Below are 22533 nucleotides of genomic sequence, written 5' to 3' on the forward strand. Positions count from 1 at the left end.
AGTATCCTATTGTGGACAACTGCTTGATTTAAATGTCTTCGTCTTTCCTCTTTGAAAAAATGCATTAACGAAGGATTAATAGTACCTTATACAAGCCAGAAGGTCCAGAACAATTGGCTCATACAAAGAAAAAAATGAAAAGGAAAAGGAAAAGAAAAAGAAAAAAAACTAACAATATTATGCATCTCTGAGATATTCGTCACCTGCATAGGTGCACCCAAATACAAAATTAACAATATGAAAACAATGCTGACTATTAGAATACCTTTTAGATTTACTAAGAGTGCATCAGGAAAATTGATCCTACTACAAGGAATAAACTCTTTATTTTGGCGCGATAAATTATGCTTTTGACTACAGAAATTTAGAGCATAAAACCAGGATGAACTAAAAATCAAAGAACCAAAACTTTCATACTCAATGAGCTAAGACAACTTACCGCCATTATCAGCTGACATAACATCAATTAGATATATAATCTCCAACTTTGAGCCTGTCAGGAGCTAACACGTATGAGACAGGAACCAATCGCTTTGATGAATCGGGTGAGATTTCTCCCTCAATTTTAGCAGCTCCCTCGTCACCATCTTTACTTTCTACCTCAATTAGTTTGTGCTTGTTCATGCTGGCATGCATTATTTTTCTGACTTCTTTTCGTGCTTCCCTTTCAGCTAATCTCAAATCTTTAAAGCCCTGTTCAAACTTCGCTTCATCCTCCGGTGAAAAGAATACAACCTCTTTCTTTCCAAGCTCTTCGTACAACTTCTCAATCTTTGACTTCCACAAGACGCCTATTTCTGTGTCCATCTTTTGATAAGGAGTCTTCAGCAAGTACTCATCAATTCCGCCTGCCTTGTCAATGCAACGAAGGGCGTGAGTAGTGACTTTAATACGAATGTGACGATCTAGGATATAGCTAAAGAGCCTCTTATCTTGTACGTTAGGTTTCCATGTTCTCCTTGTCCTATCAAGGTCATTAGAAAAAAGAAACAAATTTGAATCAGTATTGTAGTCTTCTTTCTCTCATGCAGTCTCCCAAACATAAAATTAAAGGCAACCAAATACAAATTTGAGCAACCAAAAGATAACATTGAAGTTCTAAATTGAGTTATGGCCACTAAACCAGCAAACCGATTCGTTATTGTTTTACAATGCAGTTACTGTAATGTGACAGGCAAGATCATGCAGGAAATCAAAATATTGCAAGCAGCACCTTTGGGATCCATGTCGAAACTAACAAATAGAGGCAACAATCAACAGGATATTCCAAACATGTATTATATCAAATAAATATCCAAGACTAATGAATTGAGAAGACCTACTCTACAACAATGATAGCGGCTCAGTGTTGTCAATTGCGGATTGCAGAAAATAGCGGTTTGTTTAAATTTTGCCACACTATTATAGCGCTGCTATTTGACAACACTTTGTACTAAATAGCATATCACGGAACAATAGCGATTTGCTCAAATTCTTATGTTTGAGAACGCTGTAGTAGATATAAACCACACAAAAGCGAGGTCAACAGTAAAGTTTAGAACTTAATCAGGACTATAACCACCAACAGAGACCATTGAAGAAAATTTAGCCAACATCATCCCCACAACAGATTAACAGTTTAAGTGAGTGACTGAAACCTGCCTCCATTGAAAGTAGAATTTCATGATTCAAAACACATTGGATTCAAGTCACTCAATAAGTTAAGGCACAACTGGCAAATCAATCATATCTGTTCAACAATACTACCTATAGGGATGGACAATGGTATTATTTATTCTTTGCCTAGTTGGATCAAAAGATGATCAGTTCCCTGACTCTTCTAAATTTTTAATTTGGAACATTAATCCTTAATTTTATACTGTTGAGAATATTGAGATAAATTGAGTTATATAACAAAACGCCATACTGAAATTTCAATGAAATTTGATCATGTGAATATGAACTGTCATGTAACTTGGAATGTATTTCAGTATTTACATTCTGAAACAAATAAAGATTACTGTTAACTTAATTACTCAAATGTGAACAATTACTGGAACAGTATCGAGGTTCAGAGAAAATCAAATCTAACATGATTATATAAACGGAAAAATGTCAAATGTTATATACCAATCAAATGAATTAAGAACCACGGTTTGTCCCATAATAATTAAAAAAGATGTCTACAACGAGATTTGTACAAACTATCCAAAATATATTTAGTATAACACCAATTAATGAAAGCACGAGGCAAGTAATGAAAATCATGAAGACTGCCCATGTAAATGGGAGATGATAGAGAAAAAGAAAGGCAAAAGCAAAGGAAGAACCAAAAACGGAGAGCTGATATATCCACTGCTGATAAAGTCATGAGAACAAGCAAAGTGCTGTTGCAAGCAATATAAATTGCAAGTAATAACAATGACTAAAGTATTCACTTAAAAACTACATGTAAACAGTTTTGTGTTTCACATTCCGCAATCATAGGCTTCCTATGATTGACAAGAAGCCTATCACGAGGATGTAAATAATCTAATCTAATAATATTGACAAGATTTGCCTAACAGCTACTTACGATTGGGACTCACAATTTAGTGTTTCAAGGGAAACTTTGGTTTGCTCATAGCACCGTTATAGTGCTATAATGCAGCAGGATTTTAACAAACTGCTATTGTTCTGTGATACACAATATAGTACAAAGTGTTGTCAAATAGAGGCTATACTTACTGTAGAGTGGTGGGATTTCAACAAACCACTATTCCCCCTGATCCGTGATTGACAACACTAGGCTCATGAAGCTTGGAACAATTCTTATAGTTCAAGTTTATAGGATTTGTCAGGAAGAAGCAGTACAAATTGTTATCCCAAATGACTATACATGTGGATCTGTGGTGCTCTAAACAGAGAGAAAATCTTAGTTCTTTTGGGAATAATCATTACCTAGGGACATCCTGATTTTCATGGCTCTACTTTTTGCTCTTTATGACGGCCTCTCCTTGTTAGATAGAGAAAGGGATTGAAAGACATTGGAAAGCTGCCTTTGTATTAATCCTTCACTTATGGTTGTTTTCGATTATACATTAATTAGTATACCCTATCCCCTTAGTTCATGAATCGCTTCTTCCATTTAAATTAAGCTAAATCGTGCAAATTTCTTGTATCTTCAAAAAAACATTTTTTTTTTGTTATTTACATAAAGTTACAATTAAAAAATCACTATTATTATTCATAAAGACATTGAAAAGCTGCATTTGTATTAATCCTCTAGGCATGGTTTTTCTCTATTCTATATAATTAGATTATCTTATCCCCTTAACTCATGAATCTCTTCTTCCCTATGTAGCAGTGACACTATATTGAAAGTGTATTTGAGTGTCTGGCATATGTCGCTTTGCTGTTTCGACACTACACTTGTAATTACAAGCAATCTCTTCTATTTTCTCAAATTATGCCATTTTGGATAAACAGCGTAATTAAACGTTTATAGCATAATCATTTAGCATATAAGTGCTTAAGTTACGTATAAGCTATTTTTATAACAGAAGATATAAATTAGCCGAACTGTTTTCATATAACCTATAAGTCATTTCTGTAAGCTATCATGGAGAGCTTATCGAAATAAGCTGGAAACAACTTATGGACAAGTCATAAACCTTTTCCATAAGCTAATCTCACAAGTGCTTATACAAGTAGAATTCAAAAAGGCCCTTATTACCGGTATCCATGTTTCCGATACATAGCTTCTTCCCTTTAAATTAAGCTATTTTTTTTTACATAATTTGTAAATCCAAACACAACCCAATAAGCTAAAGCATGAAAATTTGTAACCTAATCAACAATTAGAAGCAAAAAATAGCAAATAAAATGGATTAAAGAAATGAATAGAAACCTGTTACCACCATCTTCACTAACACTATTCCCAAACTGAATATGTTTCCCAGCAAAAAGACCACGTTTTGCACGACCCATAACAACTTTACTTTTGGGAAGCCATTTCTCTATCGATTCCTTCGCTCGTGGAGTCAAATTCTTGTCTCCAACCTTTTTCAGAACCTTCTTCATCATCTCTTTTCCTCTAAACGCCATTTTCCCTATCACTTCACAAAAGCAAAAAACATTAAGGCTTTGTTTGGATATTTTAAAACGAGCGGAATGGAGCGGAATGAAATAGAGATCTGCTACGACGCAATGGAGTGGAAATTGCGTTGGAATTAAACTGAAAAAAGGTTAAGAAGAAAACCTGGACGAGTTTATCAGTGTTTCTGCGGTGGACGCTTTTTCCGGACAGTGATGAAAGGTTAAAATGGCAACGGCTGCACTGTTTTTTTGATGGAGTAACAGATTTTTTTTTTAAATTAACAATTAAAAAAATACACCTTTACTTTTATTTTATTTATTTTTTGGATCGAAATTTTTTGTGTTCAATTGCCGATACTAATAAAATAATGTTGAATTGTTAGGTTGGACATTATCATTGGGGTTCGAACTTCGACATCTTCACTTTGTATGTGTGATTTTATGATGACTTTGTCATTTCGTATATCTATCAAAAAAAACTTGGAGAGACATTACTTTAATCAACCGTCGCCACGTGAAAATGGAAACTTGGAGAGGCGCTGTTTTATTTTAAATGGTGTCCGTAAAAGGTGAATGGACATGTTGCTCTTTGCAAACCAACATATTATAGAGTCATTTTACCGTGTAACCGTGACTTGGATCATGTTTCCAAAACCAAATGTTCAGTACAAAATTCTATAAGACAGTATTATTAAGTAAAGAACAACATTCCACTAAAAGTTTCTCCTTCTAAGGAGAGAGTCTTCTCTTCCAACGTTATTCATGACCCTTTACCCCTCACCATAATCTTGTCATCTAAGCGACTAAAATATTTTTTATCAACATAAAGATAAAAAAAGTTGATCAAACTTTAAATGTAAAAATTATCATTCTAGCCCAGGATCGTTTCAAAAGGAAGAACTTTACAATTTAAAATCATGACACTTTCTAACAACTATGACTTCTCTGCATTAACAACAACCAAGAGGCTCTTATGAAAAATCATTTTTTAGGTCTATCTTCAAAGCTCAACTATTTCCCTAACTTTTTCTCACCCAAAAGCAATGTGTCGTCAACAATTTGTAAGGGAGAGACCGTACATTATTGTCTGCCCCCAACACCATAACCAGTAAAGAGACTAGCCATCAGTGATGCATTAAACATCACATTCAAACCTTCAACTGCTATAAGAAACAAGAAAGGCATAAGAGAATTTCTTTCGTGCAACCTCCTCCCCAACTTAAACTCATCAATGAGGCTCACATTAACTAAAACAGAGGTTGTTGCTAAATTTACACATTCCAATATTCATTGGCACCGTTTACACGAAAGTCTCATTTTCAACATGATCGCTCCAAGTGCTCCCACTTAAGAGAATCATAAACATCTCTTTATTTTTTTAGAGTGCGCATTTGCTACTTTGAGCCATAACAACCTCTCTTTTCGCTGCTACATACTACAATTGACTCTTGATAAAGAGAACACCTAAGACAAAATAGTCCACAAAACTTCCTTTTCAGCAACATCTAACTCACCTGCTATATGTTTCATGTCAATGTAAAAAAGACATTCCTTTGCAGCTTTATGTTTCCTCTGAATATTCGCACTATGCGTCAGATGTCAGTCTTTCAAGCTAGATTTCAACAGTTTAAATTTTTCCTTGAGAATAAAATCTCCTCAATTATCTATCTTAAAAGTTTGCCATTTTTCCTTTATGAGTTTTTTTATACCCAAGACATTCAAACATCACTTCAGCACACAAAATGATTTTGGCCCCCAATTTTCTTCATCAATAGTAAGCACGATGTGACTGTGATATGAAAGGCCACAAGACACAACCATTTGAAAACAATTTGTCAAGTCAAACATCACTCATCAGAAAGCAAGAACCTGTCAAGTCCACTCATAGAAAAATCATCACCAATAAAACAAGTAAAACAACGACCTCAAAGAGGAAGACCAATCAACGTCGAGTCTTCAATAAAATTGTTGAAAGAACTTATATCAGTACTTCTTGCAGACAATCTTTTACCTCTTTGTTCCTCGTTTGAGAAGACAAAATTAAATTCCCTGTAGACACACCAATTGGAATTGTTCCAATTGGTAATGAAAGCATACATACGATGCCAAAGGTCATGCTTCTATCTATTGTCATACGGAACATACACATTTGCCCCTAAAAAAAACGTCATTCCTGAAGCAACCTTTAATTACAAGGATATTCTTAGAGCATTGAACTAACAAATTCCTTCACCACCTCTAACTTAGTTTCCTTAACATAAACAATATCTAGCCCCTTTTCTCTCGTCAAACTTTGTAACTTCATCTTTTTTGCAAAACCCCCTCAGACCTCTCACATTATAAGATATTAACTTCGTTAAAAATACACAACATCAAGGAGAACCACACCGTAAAGATACTTTAATTTCTCCTCATTCCATCCTATTTCGTCTGACTATCCACCTTAGGATCACAATCTTCAATATTAGAAATCTCCTTCCTGGCAGTATTAAAAATATATTGGTAAATACGTTGTAGATACACCGAGACGAGTGGATGGTATCTCCATTGCTTCTAATTCAAATAATTCATAACTGGTCTTTGCATTCCTACTATTGGGCCAAATCTTTCTCCTCCATCATATGACATGCGATGAGGCGCTGAAGTTGGCATTCCCAATGCATGTGGAGCGTCGTTCCATCTACGTTGACCTGACCCCTTGGGTGTTGATGATTGTTTACCCATGCTGCCAAGGCTTACGCTAGAACGCGAGTGCATACGCCAAACATGGTCGTGGTTTGACGAGCTGAATTTTTCAGTGGTTTTGGCTGCACAATCTTAATGAGCATGTCAAATTTGTTATCAAACTTGAAAATTAACTGCGGTATTTGCTAATGGCTATCAATTATGATTCCCTTTTTTGCAAACGACTATGTTAAGGAAAAAACTTTGCCTCTCGTCTATGAGTCCCTTAATCACTCAAAAGAGTGTTAAGTACGATGTTGAGTGATGTTGTTAGCTATTAAAATGCATAAAAGTAAAGTAAAACAAAAAGATAAAGAGTTAGATTGTAAGCATCTCGTTTGATTGATCACTTTTTTAAAAAAATTGCACAAGTATGATATTTATAGGTAAACACTAGTTAAACTAGTCAAAATATTGTGACCTACAAAGTTTAGTATTGTTTGACTAGTTGTTCGGATAATGTGTTATTCTTCTCGTTATTGGGAGTATGGGATGCCTCATGTTTAACTTGATCTTATCTCTTTTACGACATTTGTTGTTTCTTTAATGCACTTGTGTATTACGTCCTTGGAACATGCTCTCATGCCAACAGTCGATTCAGCTAGTGACATCATTATAAACATGAAATATGAGTAAAAAGGTCGAATTATCAAATTCCACCAAGTTTTGACTCTTTCAAACTCCGCAATGACCTCCCCATACCTCACTAGACTTGAGAAAGATTCAAATGGCTCACATTCGAATTTCACTCAACTAAGGACAACTCGACTAATCTTAAATTCAACTTGTCATTCTCAACTGACATCTTATTTAGAGAAATGTTAAAAACAATCTCTTTATAAAACCCTCTTAAACATTTTTTTTTATTGGGTACAACCTATACAAGTCTCGTCACTTTATATATGATCTACTTTTAAAGTATGAGACTTACATGAATGTTTAACACTCTTCTCTTATTTATTTTTAATTGCAAACACATCATTGAAAAAAGATCTACCAATCAACTTGAAGGAACCCGATTTATCCCTAGTAGACTAGAGAGCCAACGCATAATGGATTTTGAAAAAGCAAGGAGGACGATTCTTCTTGTAATATAAGGGCCGCCACTTAACTTCAGGTCTAGGGTGAAAATATAAAGTTGATAAAAGCAAAGATAAAGAGTGGACATGAAAAATTAAAGGACCACCACTTAACTCTAGGTTTAGGGATGGAAATACAATCGAAGATGGGATGGGAGATTTTTTTTCTTTTTTGAAAGAAAATGGGATGGAAGATTTAATGAATATGGATAAAATTGTTTCACGCATATTTTTAATTACATTTAACTATTTTGATATTTGTCCTTATATGTTATCTTCTCTTTTATCTTTTTGAAATTCATTGCCAAATAGAAATTTGATATGGACAAAAATAACTTTTGATCAAACATTATTTATCTTTTGACTAAACTTTCAATTATCGGTTCTCAAACTTTTTTCCTATAAACTGAAGGCTAACAAAAATGTTACGTTTATTCCTAAAAAACTAATATTTTGTTTAAAAGAAAAGATAATGGTTTTTTGGACATGCACCAAAATTCAGTAACTTTAAGTAGTAAAGTGACATCGATTTTAGTGTAATTTTATTTTATGTGTTTAATACTAAAAGAGAAAGATAAAAAAAAAAATCGTGCTAATTTGTGTCCTCAGGGCAATGGTTAAAGAAACTATAAAAAATTTGTTTTGAAAATATAAGTTTTGATTTTTGATTAAATAACAATGCCACAACTTTTTTTTATAAAAAGTCGCTTATTTTGCTTGCTTAACAAATGTCATGAGGGCACTGTTTAACATTCTTAAAAAAACAATAACTCCATTTTTACTGGTCTGGTGGTGTTACTTAGATTAGAATCTTAAGGGTACTTATCTAAATATCTCAAGTTTGATTCTTCTTAGTGTCAACTTTGGTGGGTTAGTTTGACTTCGTTAAAAAAAAAAATAACCCTCATTTGTATAAGGTCACTTGAAACAAATTGATTACCTTGAAGACTTCGTTGTTTGCTTGAAGATTAATACACAATTGTCTTTCCACCAAAGATAATTTATTAGGGATGCAAAATTTAGCATCACCTTCATATATAGTTGGTTGTAATTTGAATGAAACAACTAGTAATTTGTTTTTTGGTTGCCCGATTTTCAGAAAAATATGGGTTGATGTTCTATCTTGGTTACGAAATAGTTATGCAATGACAAATAACTAACTGCTTTGGTCATGCAGTTCAGTCCATAAGTTTGGTTTCTCATGAAAAGAAAGTGAAGTGAAAAAAAAAATACTTTTATGTGATTTGGTTGACATACATTTGATCAATTTAGAAGTAATGCATTTTTGCAATTGTGTGGTGTTCCATAATGATCATTATTTGACTCATACACCTTTGAATATTGTAAGATGTCTAGTATGGTCTTGAATCAAGCTCAAAGCAAAATGTTTTTCATATGATTTCTATCAAGAGCAATGATATTTGAACAACCATTTGATACAACCTATTTGACAACCTTCATTTTCTCTCTTTTCATTGGTCAAAAACAATGGAGAGAGAAAAAGGAAGAGAGAGTAATAATAGAATGTAAGTATGAGAGAAAAAGTTGTCTATAAGTTGTCACAAAGTGGTTGTACAAATATCATTTCTCTTCTATCAATGAAACACTCAACAAATAACATGTTTAGGAGTGACTTTATTCGTAATTTAATTGTAAGATTTTCTTCTGAGTTTGGAGCCTCAACCATTTTAGTGTTGTTTATGTAATTGATGTTCTGTCTATGCAATCGTAAGTATAGGTGATTAAAACCGAATCAATCAAATAGAAAAACTGCAAACTGAATCAATCCAAACCGAAACCGCAAAAACCGCATTTTGTTTGAATTTATCCGAATCATTTTTTTATTCAACCGCATGGTTTGGTTCGGTTTGCGGTTTTTATTTTACCAACCGAACTAAACCAATATAACCCGCAACATAAGAAAAACACTAATTAAATCCATGCTACCTAGACCAATGATCATAAAAACTCAATGTAAACTTTTATAAAGTGACATATTCTTTTTCACCGTTAAATTTCTTCTTTGTTTTTTATTTCAAAAATGTATTCATGTACTGTTTGAACTTTTAAAGAATGATAAAATCTTAGTCGTTTACATTTCTCAGAGTATATGATTACTTTTTGTCCGCATTTTTAATTTGGTCTATGTTATTGGTGAAAGCGAAATTGTAATTTTGAATGAAATTTAACACATTGTTGAAAACATTGTTAAAAATAAGATGTGATCAAGTTTTTTAACTTGATTTTAATGTTGAAAACAAAAAAAATGCATTATCTCGAAAAAAAAACCCCACCAACCGATCCAATCCAAACTGCTTTAATTTAGTTTGGTTGAGATTTTATCTTGCGATTCAGATGATTTTTAACCTTAAAATCGAAACAAACCGCACTGCAAACACTCATGATCGAATAATTGTAACACTGCCTATCTTTGGTTGTTTGTTATAAATTTATTACTCCCTCCGTTTCAAAATGAGTGTCGTTTTAGATTGTTACACACATTAAGAAATGCAATAATGTTGTCTATAAACATGTCACTTTTACTAAAATAACCTTGTTAATTATTGGTGCATTTTCCATCATTATAAATTAAAGTAAAATGTTGTACTTTGGAAGTAGTGTGCGTAATAATAATTAAGGGGTACTATTTGAAAAAAAGTAATTAATAGTGCATTGAAAACTGAAAGTGACATTCATTTTGAAACAAATTATTTTGGTTAAAACGACACTTATTCTAAAACGGAGAAAGTATCATTTTAATTTACTCCCTCCGTCTCATAATAATTGTCTCTTTAGCATTTTTTATTTTTCTCAAAATAATTGTCACTTTACAATACCAATGCAGCATTTATTATGTTTTTCCACTATTATACCCTTATTTATTGAATTTCATCCAACTTAACTACTTCACTAACTACATTTAATAAGGGTATTTCAGTAAATGCCACTAATTTTACCATTGAAATCAACACAACTAATCATTTCCTTAATTATCGTGCACAAACCTTAAACGACTAATATTGTGAGACGGAGGGAATAATAAAAAAATAATATAAGAGAGATAAACACAAAATCACGGTGCACTTTAAAGTAACTGAATCTCAATCTTAAAACAAAAAGATTTTAATGTTGAAATTTGAATAAATTTGAAATTGAATGTAAAACATCGTTTTCTATGTCCTATAGATCTGTCTCGTGACAAAACAATAAAAGGGCACATTTTAAAGCGCGCCCACGATTTTTCCCTTTATCCCCAAAAAAATTCAATTTCAATTTCAATTTCAAAATTTTCTCTCTCTTCCACTCTCTTAAACACACACTCACACACAGAGATCCATTTTCACTTCACACAAACCCTAATTTCAAAATCCAAACCCTTTTCTCTTTCTTCTCTTTCCCCAATTTCAATCGTGTATGGATGAAGAATGCAACTCATCGCAGCAATCGATTTTGACCGTCCAATCTGCTTCAAAGGTTCGTTTTTTCTACGCTTGTGTAGTTATTGTTCTGAAAAATCGATTTTTTTTGATGAGTTTTGATTTTTTTTTTTTTCTGGTTTAGGTGATGAGTGAGAAGAGGGTTAATACCCACTTGGGAGATAAGCATGAACCCCTTAGAAAACGTGTCAAAATGAAAGATCTTGAATCTGTGGTTGCTGCAGGTAATTTCATTATTGGATTGGGTTTAAATTTACATGCATATGGTTTAATAATTCAATCTTGTTTGTGTAAAATAAAATTCAATTTTGTATTTTTTTTTTCAAAATTTTCTTTTAGTATCATGTAAATGATATTTCATAGTTGGTTTGATTGTGTTTAAAATTTCAGTTTCAATAATGCTTATTTTTCAAAACTTTGTTGAACATCCTTAAATAGGTCCTTGAGATTATGAGTATTTCAGAAAGGTTCCTGACGCTCTTAAACCGACAAATTGGTCCTAATATTCAACAACTTACTATCAATCCTTAAGTTTATCCACTTACTATCAATTTTGTCCTTATTGTATTCTTTGATGGACTAATATGAATAAAATTTGATAGAGTCAAGGACCTTTTATGAATATTCATAAAGTCAGGGATCTATTTGAGAGTGCTCTACAAAGTTAGAGACTAATTTGGTGGTTTAATCTATATTGTTGTATGCATTTTGGACATTTATATTGATTTTAACTTAATTTCAAACATATGATACGCTTTTGTATTTATGGTACAGAAAAGGCAATTGGGAAAGAAAACATTGTTCAATCGTCATTTGGTGATAATGAGATGTCACAAATCACCAAGGTGCCTTTGTCAGTGGACGTGAATGTTTCAAAAGAAGAGCAAGATGGAAGGAGCACATCGGGTAGTCCCAGGGTTTTGGATCTTAACACTGAAGTTTGTGGTACCAGATATCCTTCATTGTATCCGGATAAAAGCAGTGGATTTGGTGAGAAACTCAGTAAGGAGAAGGAATTGTTGTCGGAAAAGCAGGAAAGAGAACAACTTGGTGGTGGTGATGTGAACACGAGAGGAATTAATGTGGATCTCAACGCAGAAGATGATACTAGGTCCGTGAATGTGGGACCAACAAGTTTTCACAAAGAACATGGTCATTTTAAGTCAAAGGATTTGTCTGAGAGTGCGAGCAGTGCTGAACCTCCAAAAGAGAGAGATCCAATGAGAATATGGACGGAGATGAAGCGAAATGGTTTTATTTCAACTGTTCATGGTGGCATTCCGGTGCCGAAGAAACGCGGGAGGAAAAGTAAGAGTGAAATTCTTGAGCAAAAAATGGAGCTTGCAAAGAGAGAACAAATCAACAGGTTTACAAAGATTGCAGCTCCAAGTGGACTACTGAATGATTTAAACCCTGGGATTATTAATCATGTAAGAAATAGAAAACAGGTCCAAACAATTATTGAATCTCTTGTAACTGAAAAACACGAAAATAGGAGCATAGGAAGTAGACAAGCAGCACATCGAATGAGTGGAAGTATAGGCGTTAACAAGAGGGACCTAGAACATGTGAAAGATGCGAGTAAGCATCAGCCTACTTTTTATCATGAACAAGCACGAAAGAGTCATGTAACAAAGAACGAGTCCTCATGGATTTTGGAGGGTAAAGGTTATGATTGTGACGCATACAATGTAGAAAAAGCCGGCCTTAAAGATTGTGCATCAAATGCAAGTCATGTCACAGAAGATGACATTTTATCGCTGAAATTGTCATCTTCAATGAAGGCATCAGTCAGTTCCACCAATATGTCGAATGAAGAATCATCAAATGTTACAACGGTTTCATCTCTTTCTCTAAAAGGCTCGTAGCCATTTTCCTTTTGCTTATGTTTCTTGTCTTTCAAAAACTTAATGTAATAATGCATAATAAAAACAAGGGGTTGGTTCTTTTATACCGTTGTGATGAACTAATGCAGCGGAAAATTAATCTTCACATTAGGCTAGTATAGATGTCATCTAATGGGTACCATAAAAAGTTGTCTAGGGTATCCATGTTTCAGCTTGTAAAATCAAATATATATAAGAAGGGATGTAAAATAAAAAATTTCTTTAGCTGATATTGAAGCTTATTGAGCCTTTGCTGATGGATGCTTCTTGAGCCTTTACTGATACGAATACTTCTGTTTTTCAGCTGCTACTGTTGCTTCTCAATGGTTGGAACTTCTACATCAAGACATCAAAGGGCGTCTTGCGGGTAATGCCATATTTATTTCTTTTAAAGTTTTTAAACGGGTTTTAGATAATGAAAATGCTTACATGTGGTTTTTGTACTTTTTTCTACATTTACAGCTTTGCGTCGCAGTAGGAGGAAAGTTCGATCTGTAATCACTACTGAGTTGCCTTTCCTTATGTCGAAGGAATTTGGAGATGACCAGAATTATGATCCTTGTGGTATGAAATTTCCTGAGGGACTTCCCACTAGTAAAATAGCAGAGTTGCATCAGGCAAGATGGACTGCGTTGTTTGATCATATGGATGAAGCACTTATTGAAGAGGAAAAGCAACTTGTGAGTTCTAAAACACAAATATTTTGTCTGGTTTTGAGGCTTATTTTAGGTTTCCTTTAGGTCAATCTATGCCATGGAAATAGTTTCAGCATCACTTTGTTTTTATTCCGTTTCTGTTTTTGAAGTTTTATCAAGGAAACAATGAAGACATATTTTTTTTTTTGACCATTTCCCTTACAAAAGTTTGAGGAAATAGAATAAAAACTAAGTAATAGATTTGTAATTATTAATAGCAACATGTCAACTGAAAATAAAACCAAAACTCAAGTTGAATGCATGTCTTCATAGGATTGATAGTTATACTTAAACAAGTTTGAACATGCCAAGGTACATATATGCATTGCTTAAGATTTTGTTTATTTAGATTTTCTAGAACTATTTCCTCTCTTTGATAAGGGTGGATACTAGAGGTGTCCATGGTGAAATTGAATACCTAGGAAAGTACCAAGTTACTCGGCTTATTACAGTGATCTGTAATATACAATTACCATGAACGTAATTGGTGCCCTTTCTCTTTTTTCTAAATCTGGACTTGTATTGTTCATTATTTCAGGAAAGTTGGTTGAATCAAATAAAAGAAAAGCAATTGCTATGTGATCAGGGCCTGCAACATATAAACTGGAGCAAGGGTTATGGTTTACCACAGTTTGCAACTTCAGAAAATCACTCCAGGTAAATTTTTACTTGCCTAATGTAAGAATACATATTATTGATTTTATGATGTTGGCACTGTTGGGTAGATTTGAAGTCCTATAATTAGAACAGTTACATATATAATATAAAGTTAAGATAATCGCTTAATGTGAATTCAGATTGTAGATAATCAAAATTTTCTCAAACTAAAGCTGTTTAATTCTTAGATGGTCTTGTAGTTACAATTTAGCGACAGTCAAATTGTGATAGTACTTATATTTTAAAGGGATAAGAAGAAAATGGGAGTACTTAGCAGGTCTTAAATGGTAAGAGAAGACAGACTGATGTGTAGTAAGTTCCTGAAATTTATTTTAACCAATCAATCCAATGTTAGAGGGATTTTAGAGCAGATTGCTCCGTCACATTAAGTGATGAAAATATGTATCCTTTAGGTCTGTGAACTTAGACAAGTGATAGAGCAATATTGAAGGGATAAAAGACATACACATTGTTTTCGTTGATTTTACTAGAAGACTGAAGACTAATGATAGGGAGAGTGCCAAGAGAGGTTTTGTTGAAAGCCTTGTAAATGAAAGGTGTTTGGATTGCCTTGCGGTCCACATCACACGATGTGGCCGCAAAATTGAGGTTGCCGCAGTGTCTGCACCTGCATCAGTCTGCAATTGAGCGATGATTGTAAATCACAGTAAAACCACATCACAGGGCGCAATGTAGTGGACACAATGGCTGCATCACACTACATCAGGCTGCAACAAACTATGTATTGATCACAAATTATTCTTCTAGCTTTCCTTTTTCTTTATATCATAGAATAGATTTAGGGGGTATTTTTCAAGTATTAGAGATTCATGATATCAAGGATATGCACGAAGGGATGGCAACTTAACCGAGCTATAAGGTTTCTCAACAATTAATGGAATACACCAAGCCTCAACTCCAAGCTCCTAGCTTTTTATTTGGTGGAAAAGCTCCCAGCTTTTTACCTTTGTCTTGATGTACTTCTTATGGAGCACATTCAAGAGTCAGCACTGCAATGCATGTATTTTTTAGGTGATGATTTAGTTGTACATATTGAGTCAATAGAGGAAATCAACAAGAGGATAGAGATTTGGAAATAAACTTTAGAAGCATATGACTTTCGTTTGAGTAGATGTAAGACTTCATATGGGATGTAGGTTATTAAAAGTAGATTTAGTAGAAGTAAGACGATTCATATGGGATGTAGGTTATTAAAAGTAGAAGCAGTACTGGATTAGATGTGAAAATTGGAGACCATATCATACCAGAGCTTGGATTCAATATCTCGAGTTAATTGTCCAAAGTGATGGAGAAATAGAGAGAGGTGTAATCCATATAGTTTAAGTGGGGCGATTGAAATGGTACTAAACCTCTTGTGTTTTATATGATAATAATGTTCTGCTCAATCTAAGGATGAAATTATTGTACAACAATAACACGAGGATAAACTCAGTGTAGCAGCTTGGAACCGTCGAGTAGATGGTATGTTGATTTCGGCTGCTTTAAAGGCAGTTAATGACGTCATCTCTGAATGATAGACACATCTGATTAAAAAAGTTTATCGGATCTGACACATGTCCAATTTCTGGTTAAATGGTTGTATCGGCTGGTCCTAATTTAATAATTTTGTTGGGTAACACCTATTGTAAACAGAGTATTGAATCCTTTTTTTTTTTTTGATAGGCAAATGTTGGTGATTAGTTTGTAATGAGGAAGGGGAATTTGTTAGTAGCATAGATCTACATTGGACTTCCTACATAATATACCAATGCAGCTGAATCTTGACTTAAGGTGGTTTGTGCATGTGTAGAGTAGATCAATATATTCTCTATCAAGGAGAGCATATTAAATTGAGGATAATCCAATTGTTAGAGGCATAGGAAGGCGAAAATTATATAGGGAAAATCGTTAAGAACAACTAGAGGTCAATGATTTGGCTATAGATATGAGTTGTGGGAGAACATTATGGCGCTATTTGATCTATGTAGCCTACTCTACCTAGTGCGATAAGGCATAGGTTGTTGACACAATGGACTAGATTATTTGCAATCGGGACTTAAATTTGTTTTTTCTCTGTTATTGTGTTGGGTTATAAACTTATAGTTGTAGGGTTTAGAAGTGCTAAGAACTCTCTCTTTCCAACACGCTCTCTTATTGGATGAAATTTTTTATGTGCGACTCATTTCCGAAGTGTGGAACCCATATTGATTTCACTCAATAAGAAGGTGAGTGTTAAGAGTGTTGGAAAGAGAGTGCTCCTAGCACTCCTCTTGTAGGATTTTTATTCAATTCGTTGTAATATTTTTAAAATAAATTTGGAGAATATGGATAAAATTTGATTAATATAATAAAGATAAAAGAGGAAACGAGAAACAAGAAGATATAAGCTTAGATGCTATTTGAAGTTGAAACATCAGATATCTAAAAAAGTCTGAAGTTAGATAAAATAGTTTACTAAACATGTCTACTTTAACCAAACTTATCAAATAAGCTATTGATTATTAACAGTTAACCTTGTCAAAGAGATTCAAAACCCTGAATCAGAGACATGCCTTTGATTAATTTGAGTCATTCTTTGAAGAGTGTTCACTTACTTTGTTACCCATATTTGGTTTTTATTTTTGGCAAATAACTTGATGGTCATCATCATATATTTGATTTGGAATACATAATCCATCTTATATTTGAAAATAGAGTTAAATGGCTATGCATTGACAATGTAAAAAAACCTTACTCATATGTCTAATCACATTCCATAATATAGATATTTGTGAATGTCGACGATGATTTAGGAACTAACATGCAAATTCAATATGGTGAAGTATCATGGGACACAAGTGTTGTCCAATCATTATAATCTTGAAAATTATGTATCTTCAAAATTTGTCATTATGAACACTTTCTCAAAGTTTAAATTGCATAGAATTTCTTCCAATATATAAATGTTATTTCTGCTGTGCGAAGCCTTAGTCACAATTTTGATAATTTTTATTGTGCAGATCATCACAAATAGACATCTCGGAGAAAGAGTTAGCTGTTAATGCAGCAGCAGCTTCCATATACTCAACATGCAATTTTCTAACGTCAGAGTTGAGTTGCATTTGACATTGAGTCATACTCATACACAATCTTGTCAATTGATGGTAGCGGAGAATAACAGTTTGTTCAAATTTTGCTATCCTATAGTGCTATAGTCACTATTTGAAGCACTTTGTACTAGATAGCGTATTGCGGAACAATAACATGTTAGATTCCGCTATGCTATAGTGCTGTAATGCTGCTATAGCCGCTATTTCTAAACACTAGTCATATGTTCACCAGATTATGTTGGTTGTCTTTCTCTTAAATTGCTTTAGCAATTGCCATTGACATGCAGAAAAAATTAGTGAAGTTGGCATATGAGCAAGTTTTGATACTTGTTGTGATTGTAATTCTAGCTGTTGAATTCATTTATTTTTCACTTTATTTTGCTGAACTTTTCTATAGAAAATGTCTACATTTTCTACAAAAAATTAATCAATAATCATTACAACAAAACCAATATCATTGTATTCTTTCTCATGAGTGGTATTTTTGAAACATTTACACTTGGTCCTCTTAGATAGTTCTATTTTGTAGAATTGGAGAATACATGGAGTGGAGGAGTTGAAATTTGTAAAGCTGACTGAAAAGTAAAAATGAGAGATAATTTATATGTCATCAACAATTCACAAGTGAACTCAAATATCTGTGGAATAATCTTTTACTTCACCATGTCTGGTCATTCTGATTGAAAACTCCACTTTACAGAACGATGTTATACATCTGACGAGTTCCCACACAGCTATATGTGCATTGCTATTGATTTTCATTTGCCTTAGATTGAATTATCATGAGAGCAATGTTTTCAAAACCATAGCCAGATGTTTCAATTAGTTGAACTGTAAATTGACATTATCCATTTATCGTTTATTTGACCAGTTTGATTGCAGGTTCGTCCCGGTTCAACCAATTTAAAGTAGCTGAACCATGATATGATATGGAGATAAGTCGGTTCAATGTCCAATTCAGTTTTAAAACATTACGTGTAAGTGAGGTACACGAGTGATGTGAGTGACACGGTATCTGTCTACCACATATTTAGGAAGACCTTTGATACAAGAAGCCGACCAAACCATTGACTTTGAAACATATATGTTTTGTTTCCATTCAATGTAAGACTTTTACTTACGTTTGACATACCATGAGACAATTCTAAAAGAAATTGATGTTCTCTATTAGTTTAATTAAGAAATAAAAATACAAATTAAACTGGCAAGAAAGAAGGCTAAAATCAATTTTGACATATCAAATTAACAAGAGATAAAATGAAAGCAGATTAACAGAGATTTTCATTAGGAATGTTCATGGTTTACATGACCCCCAAATAGAACAGAACCATCCACTAATATTGTATAGAGTGTGTTGATACTCATGGTTTACTTTATGATTTCAAATACGTGATAAGATGTTTGTTGCATTTCAAATTCCTTTATTTCCTTCTGCTGTGGTTTTCTTTTTATCAAATAGGAGCACATATTTTGCATCTTCTCTTCAATTTATTACCAATACCAATTTTACGTTATTGTTTTCAGAAAAGATATAAGACCATTCTTACGATTGAAATAAAAATCAGATTATATGCAAGTAAAGAGAGTAAATCTTCAAAATATATATTAGATTCATAATGTATCATAATTTGTCTCATACTGATAATAATTATCATATGAATACTTGACCATTCAGTTGTATACAAGAGTAAAATCCATATAATAAAACCTAAGCAAGAAAATAATAAATTATTTATGCTGCAATTGAAAGAAGACTTTTCTTATAGCTTACTATTTGACAGCAAATGAACATCCTTTTAATGCCAAGCTCTTGAATTGTGTGGGTAATTAAATCACACTTGACCAGTTCTTCTTCATCTTCTTCATTTTCTTTTACGAAGAATATATCTCCGTTCTTCCATACTCCAATAGGACGACCAATACAAGATAATGGTCCAACAGTGAAAAGCTTAATCCACGATTCATTCACGCCAATTTCACCAAGAATTGATATGTGAAAAAGTGATATTTTTAAATCATTGGAGATCAAAGCAATGGACTCATTTAAAATCACTAAATGAGTATCCACCAAATCAAAATCTATATTATCATCCATAGTTAAGAGTATGGATGTTAGAAAGAACACTTCATTACCTAAATCAAATGATACCAGATATACATTATTAATATTTGTTTCATCTCTGCCCAACCAATGACACACCCCATTCATGTATACTTGCTCAAGAACACCTACAGGACAATGATAAAAAGTTGTCATATCCAAATCAAGTTTCCTCCAAGAATTACTTTTAAGGCTATATATCTCCCATAAAGGGTCATATGACACCTTTGACATATTTGTATGAAAGTCTACATATCGAATCACCTTATAATCATCTCTAATATAATCATAACCAAATCCATGAATTTGATTCATAACCCTCACATAAGGTGGCACAAAAAAAGTTGGGCCGAAAGGAATGACCTTGAATTCTTCAATAGCCGGGTTCCATAATGACCTAGAATATTAATATCACGATCGTCCTCTTGAAATGAAGGCGGCCAATCTAATTTGACCTTGTTGTCAAACCTCTCACCAGAAAGCAAATACAACAAAGAATGATTTTCATTATCTAACATAGTTTGCTTTAAGAGGAGACATGTATCATCATAATACGAATTATTATAGATGAAATGTTTGCGATACATATTCATGAAATAAGAGTTATCAAATAAAATAGACCATGATTTGTGTACACATTTAGGGGGATGTATTGGATTGAGATTTTAAAAGACTATTTGGCAAAAAAAATCCTGAAGATTTTAAAAGATTTTGTGAGATTATATTGATTTTGTTGGATTTTAAAAGACTTTTTTTAATGACTTTTTACAATCAGGATTTTGAACACATGATTTTAATGGATTTATAATACAGATTTCAACGGACTTTATGAGATTTTAAGATTTGAAGATTTCAACTGGATGAAAAAAATTATAAATTATAATATGAAATTGATTAATAATAATTATAATAATTTACTCAAAATCTTGTCAAAAAAAAAATTTACTCAAAATAATAACAATAATAACAATGCTTTAAAAAAATAATGGTCACTTACTGAAAAAATAAAATGGTCACTTAAAAACAAAAAAAACAAGAACGAAATAGCATAATGGTGCACAACAAGAACATTATTTTTATTTACTGGCTGGATCGTGAAAAACAATGTCGATTCCGTCGGAAAAAAACAACGAGAAGCATTGTTTTTTATTAAAAAAATATATAAAGAAGGAATAGTATCAAAGCTGGACTTATGAATAATAACAAGAAGAGGGTATGAGTGTGTGTGGCATGAGATAAGAAATGTTACGAGTGTGTGTGGCATGAGATAAGAAATGTTACGAGTGAGCTGAAAAATTATCGAAATCTCACAAAGTCTCAAGGTTTTTTATGAGATTGTTAATTGAGCATGTTATGTGTATTTTTAACTAAAAGTCTCACAAAATCCATTCCACAAAAGAATCTATTAAAATCTACATACTTTTGAATACCAAGAGACATTTTATAAGTTAGGGAAAATCTCATTTGAATACCACCGGATTTCGTTGCCCTGAAAAAACAATCTTGATTGTCTTGATTGAATACCACAAGATTTATTTATATTCTATAAAAGTCTTGATTGAATACCACAAGACTTTTTTATTTTTAAAAAGTCTTTTAAAATCTCATGAAATCTCAATTCAATACACCCCCCTTAAATCGATGTAAAGACTTCAGAGGCATTTTTGACATAATAGAGAAGACAAGATCATTAGGTATACAATTTCTAACCTTCTGATTCGAAAGATCCATTGATTTATTAGTCTTCTCAAACATGACGATATAACGAGTTTCGCTTGTAATTGTAGCAAACAAGAAGGTAATGAGATCAACACCGACTAATACTTTCAATCGTTAATACCTTGGTTCCATCCAAAATGAATTCTGACTTTTTATTTATTAATTAATTTAGTTTTTTTGAACAATATTTAATTAATTTAGATAATCATAAAGAAATACAAAAACATAGAAATACAAAAACATACTAATTTATTGTAAAAGTGAGTGCCTGCATCACTAATGATGGCTCTAGAGGTATCAAACCTTGTGAAAATAGTTTTAAGATGAATTTGATAACTACCCTAGCATCATTCATGGGGATTGCCACTGTCACAATCCATTCGGATATATAATCTACATCTACCAGAATGTAAAAGCTCCAATTTGATTATGGGAAGACACCCATGAAGTAAATCCCCCATACATCAAATAACTCTTACTTCAAGGATGTCTTGCTATTGTTTGCTATTGTATTTCTTGTTTGCTTGATATATTTTCAGTCCTTTGACATCTATCAAAAGTTTTAACCACTACATGGCCATATCTGAACATAGTTGGAATACCTTGCCATGACTTTGACCCAAGACTTCCCCACAACATAATCACTTGCATAAACATTATTTCAAATGTCTTTTCTCAATATGCTCTGATGGGATCTTTCTTCAAAGTCTTGAATGCTGCAACACAATCTTCAACAAGATCAAATTCTAGATCATTCTGAAATAATATACAAAAAGGTTTCGATATTTGTGTTAAGTCTTTGATGAACCTTATATATAACCTAACATGTCTTAACAAGCTGCTCACTCCATTAACATTGTTAAGAGGAGGAAATAATTTTTCAATCATTTTAATCTTTGCTTTGTCAACTTCCAAACCCTTCTTACAAATCATGTGTCCCAACACTACGTCCTCTTTCACCATGAAATGACGTTTTTCCTAATTGAGCACCAACTTAGTTTCTTCATATCTATCAAGTATTTACTCCAAATTTTGTAAGCACTTATGAAATGATTATTCAAACACAAAGAAGTCATCCATAAAAATCTCC

General features: G+C 32.9%; 2 protein-coding genes and 1 pseudogene across 3 annotated transcripts; 1 reads left to right on the top strand and 2 right to left on the bottom strand.

Moving 5' to 3' along the window:
* Positions 1 to 27: 27 nt before the first annotated feature.
* Positions 28 to 4279, bottom strand: LOC146952856 (Ribosomal L28 family). Of its 2 annotated transcripts, none has more exons than XM_085706676.1 (3): positions 4220 to 4279; positions 3869 to 4070; positions 28 to 964 (listed from the first exon to the last, which is right to left on the bottom strand). In XM_085706676.1, the coding sequence occupies exons 2-3, from the start codon at positions 4063 to 4065 to the stop codon at positions 463 to 465; spliced, it is 699 nt and encodes a 232-aa protein (XP_085562802.1). In that variant the 5' UTR covers positions 4066 to 4070; positions 4220 to 4279; the 3' UTR covers positions 28 to 462. The 2 variants fall into 2 exon arrangements, with proteins under 2 accessions (XP_085562802.1, XP_085562796.1); XM_085706670.1 differs by having other exon boundaries at positions 3869 to 4076.
* A 6829-nt stretch (positions 4280 to 11108) lies between these two features.
* Positions 11109 to 18071, top strand: LOC146952857 (uncharacterized). Its single transcript, XM_085706689.1, has 7 exons — positions 11109 to 11333; positions 11421 to 11520; positions 12071 to 13156; positions 13487 to 13549; positions 13645 to 13862; positions 14416 to 14534; positions 17534 to 18071. Exons 1-7 carry the CDS (start codon positions 11274 to 11276, stop codon positions 17637 to 17639), a joined length of 1752 nt encoding a protein of 583 aa, XP_085562815.1. The 5' UTR covers positions 11109 to 11273; the 3' UTR covers positions 17640 to 18071.
* Positions 18072 to 19228: 1157 nt separating this feature from the next.
* Positions 19229 to 21455, bottom strand: LOC146952858 (F-box only protein 8-like; annotated as a pseudogene).
* Between the last annotated feature and the right edge of the window lie 1078 nt (positions 21456 to 22533).

This window comes from Medicago sativa, chromosome 1 (genome assembly GCF_051527215.1).
Source record: "Medicago sativa cultivar Bolivia chromosome 1, Bolivia_mono, whole genome shotgun sequence".
In the NCBI taxonomy this organism is placed as follows: Eukaryota; Viridiplantae; Streptophyta; class Magnoliopsida; order Fabales; family Fabaceae; genus Medicago; species Medicago sativa.

What these genes read in the sequence shown, in the direction of transcription:
- LOC146952856 (XM_085706676.1), bottom strand. Translation starts at nt 4,065, where the DNA reads ATGGCGTTTAGAGGAAAAGAGATGATGAAGAAGGTTCTGAAAAAGGTT. An exon ending in AGTGAAGATGGTGGTAACAG is followed by an intron (nt 965 to 3,868) that starts GTTTCTATTCAT and finishes TGACCTTGATAG; the next exon opens with GACAAGGAGAACATGGAAAC.
- LOC146952857 (XM_085706689.1), top strand. Translation starts at nt 11,274, where the DNA reads ATGGATGAAGAATGCAACTCATCGCAGCAATCGATTTTGACCGTCCAA. An exon ending in TGAATCTGTGGTTGCTGCAG is followed by an intron (nt 11,521 to 12,070) that starts GTAATTTCATTA and finishes TTTATGGTACAG; the next exon opens with AAAAGGCAATTGGGAAAGAA. An exon ending in CATCAAAGGGCGTCTTGCGG is followed by an intron (nt 13,550 to 13,644) that starts GTAATGCCATAT and finishes CTACATTTACAG; the next exon opens with CTTTGCGTCGCAGTAGGAGG.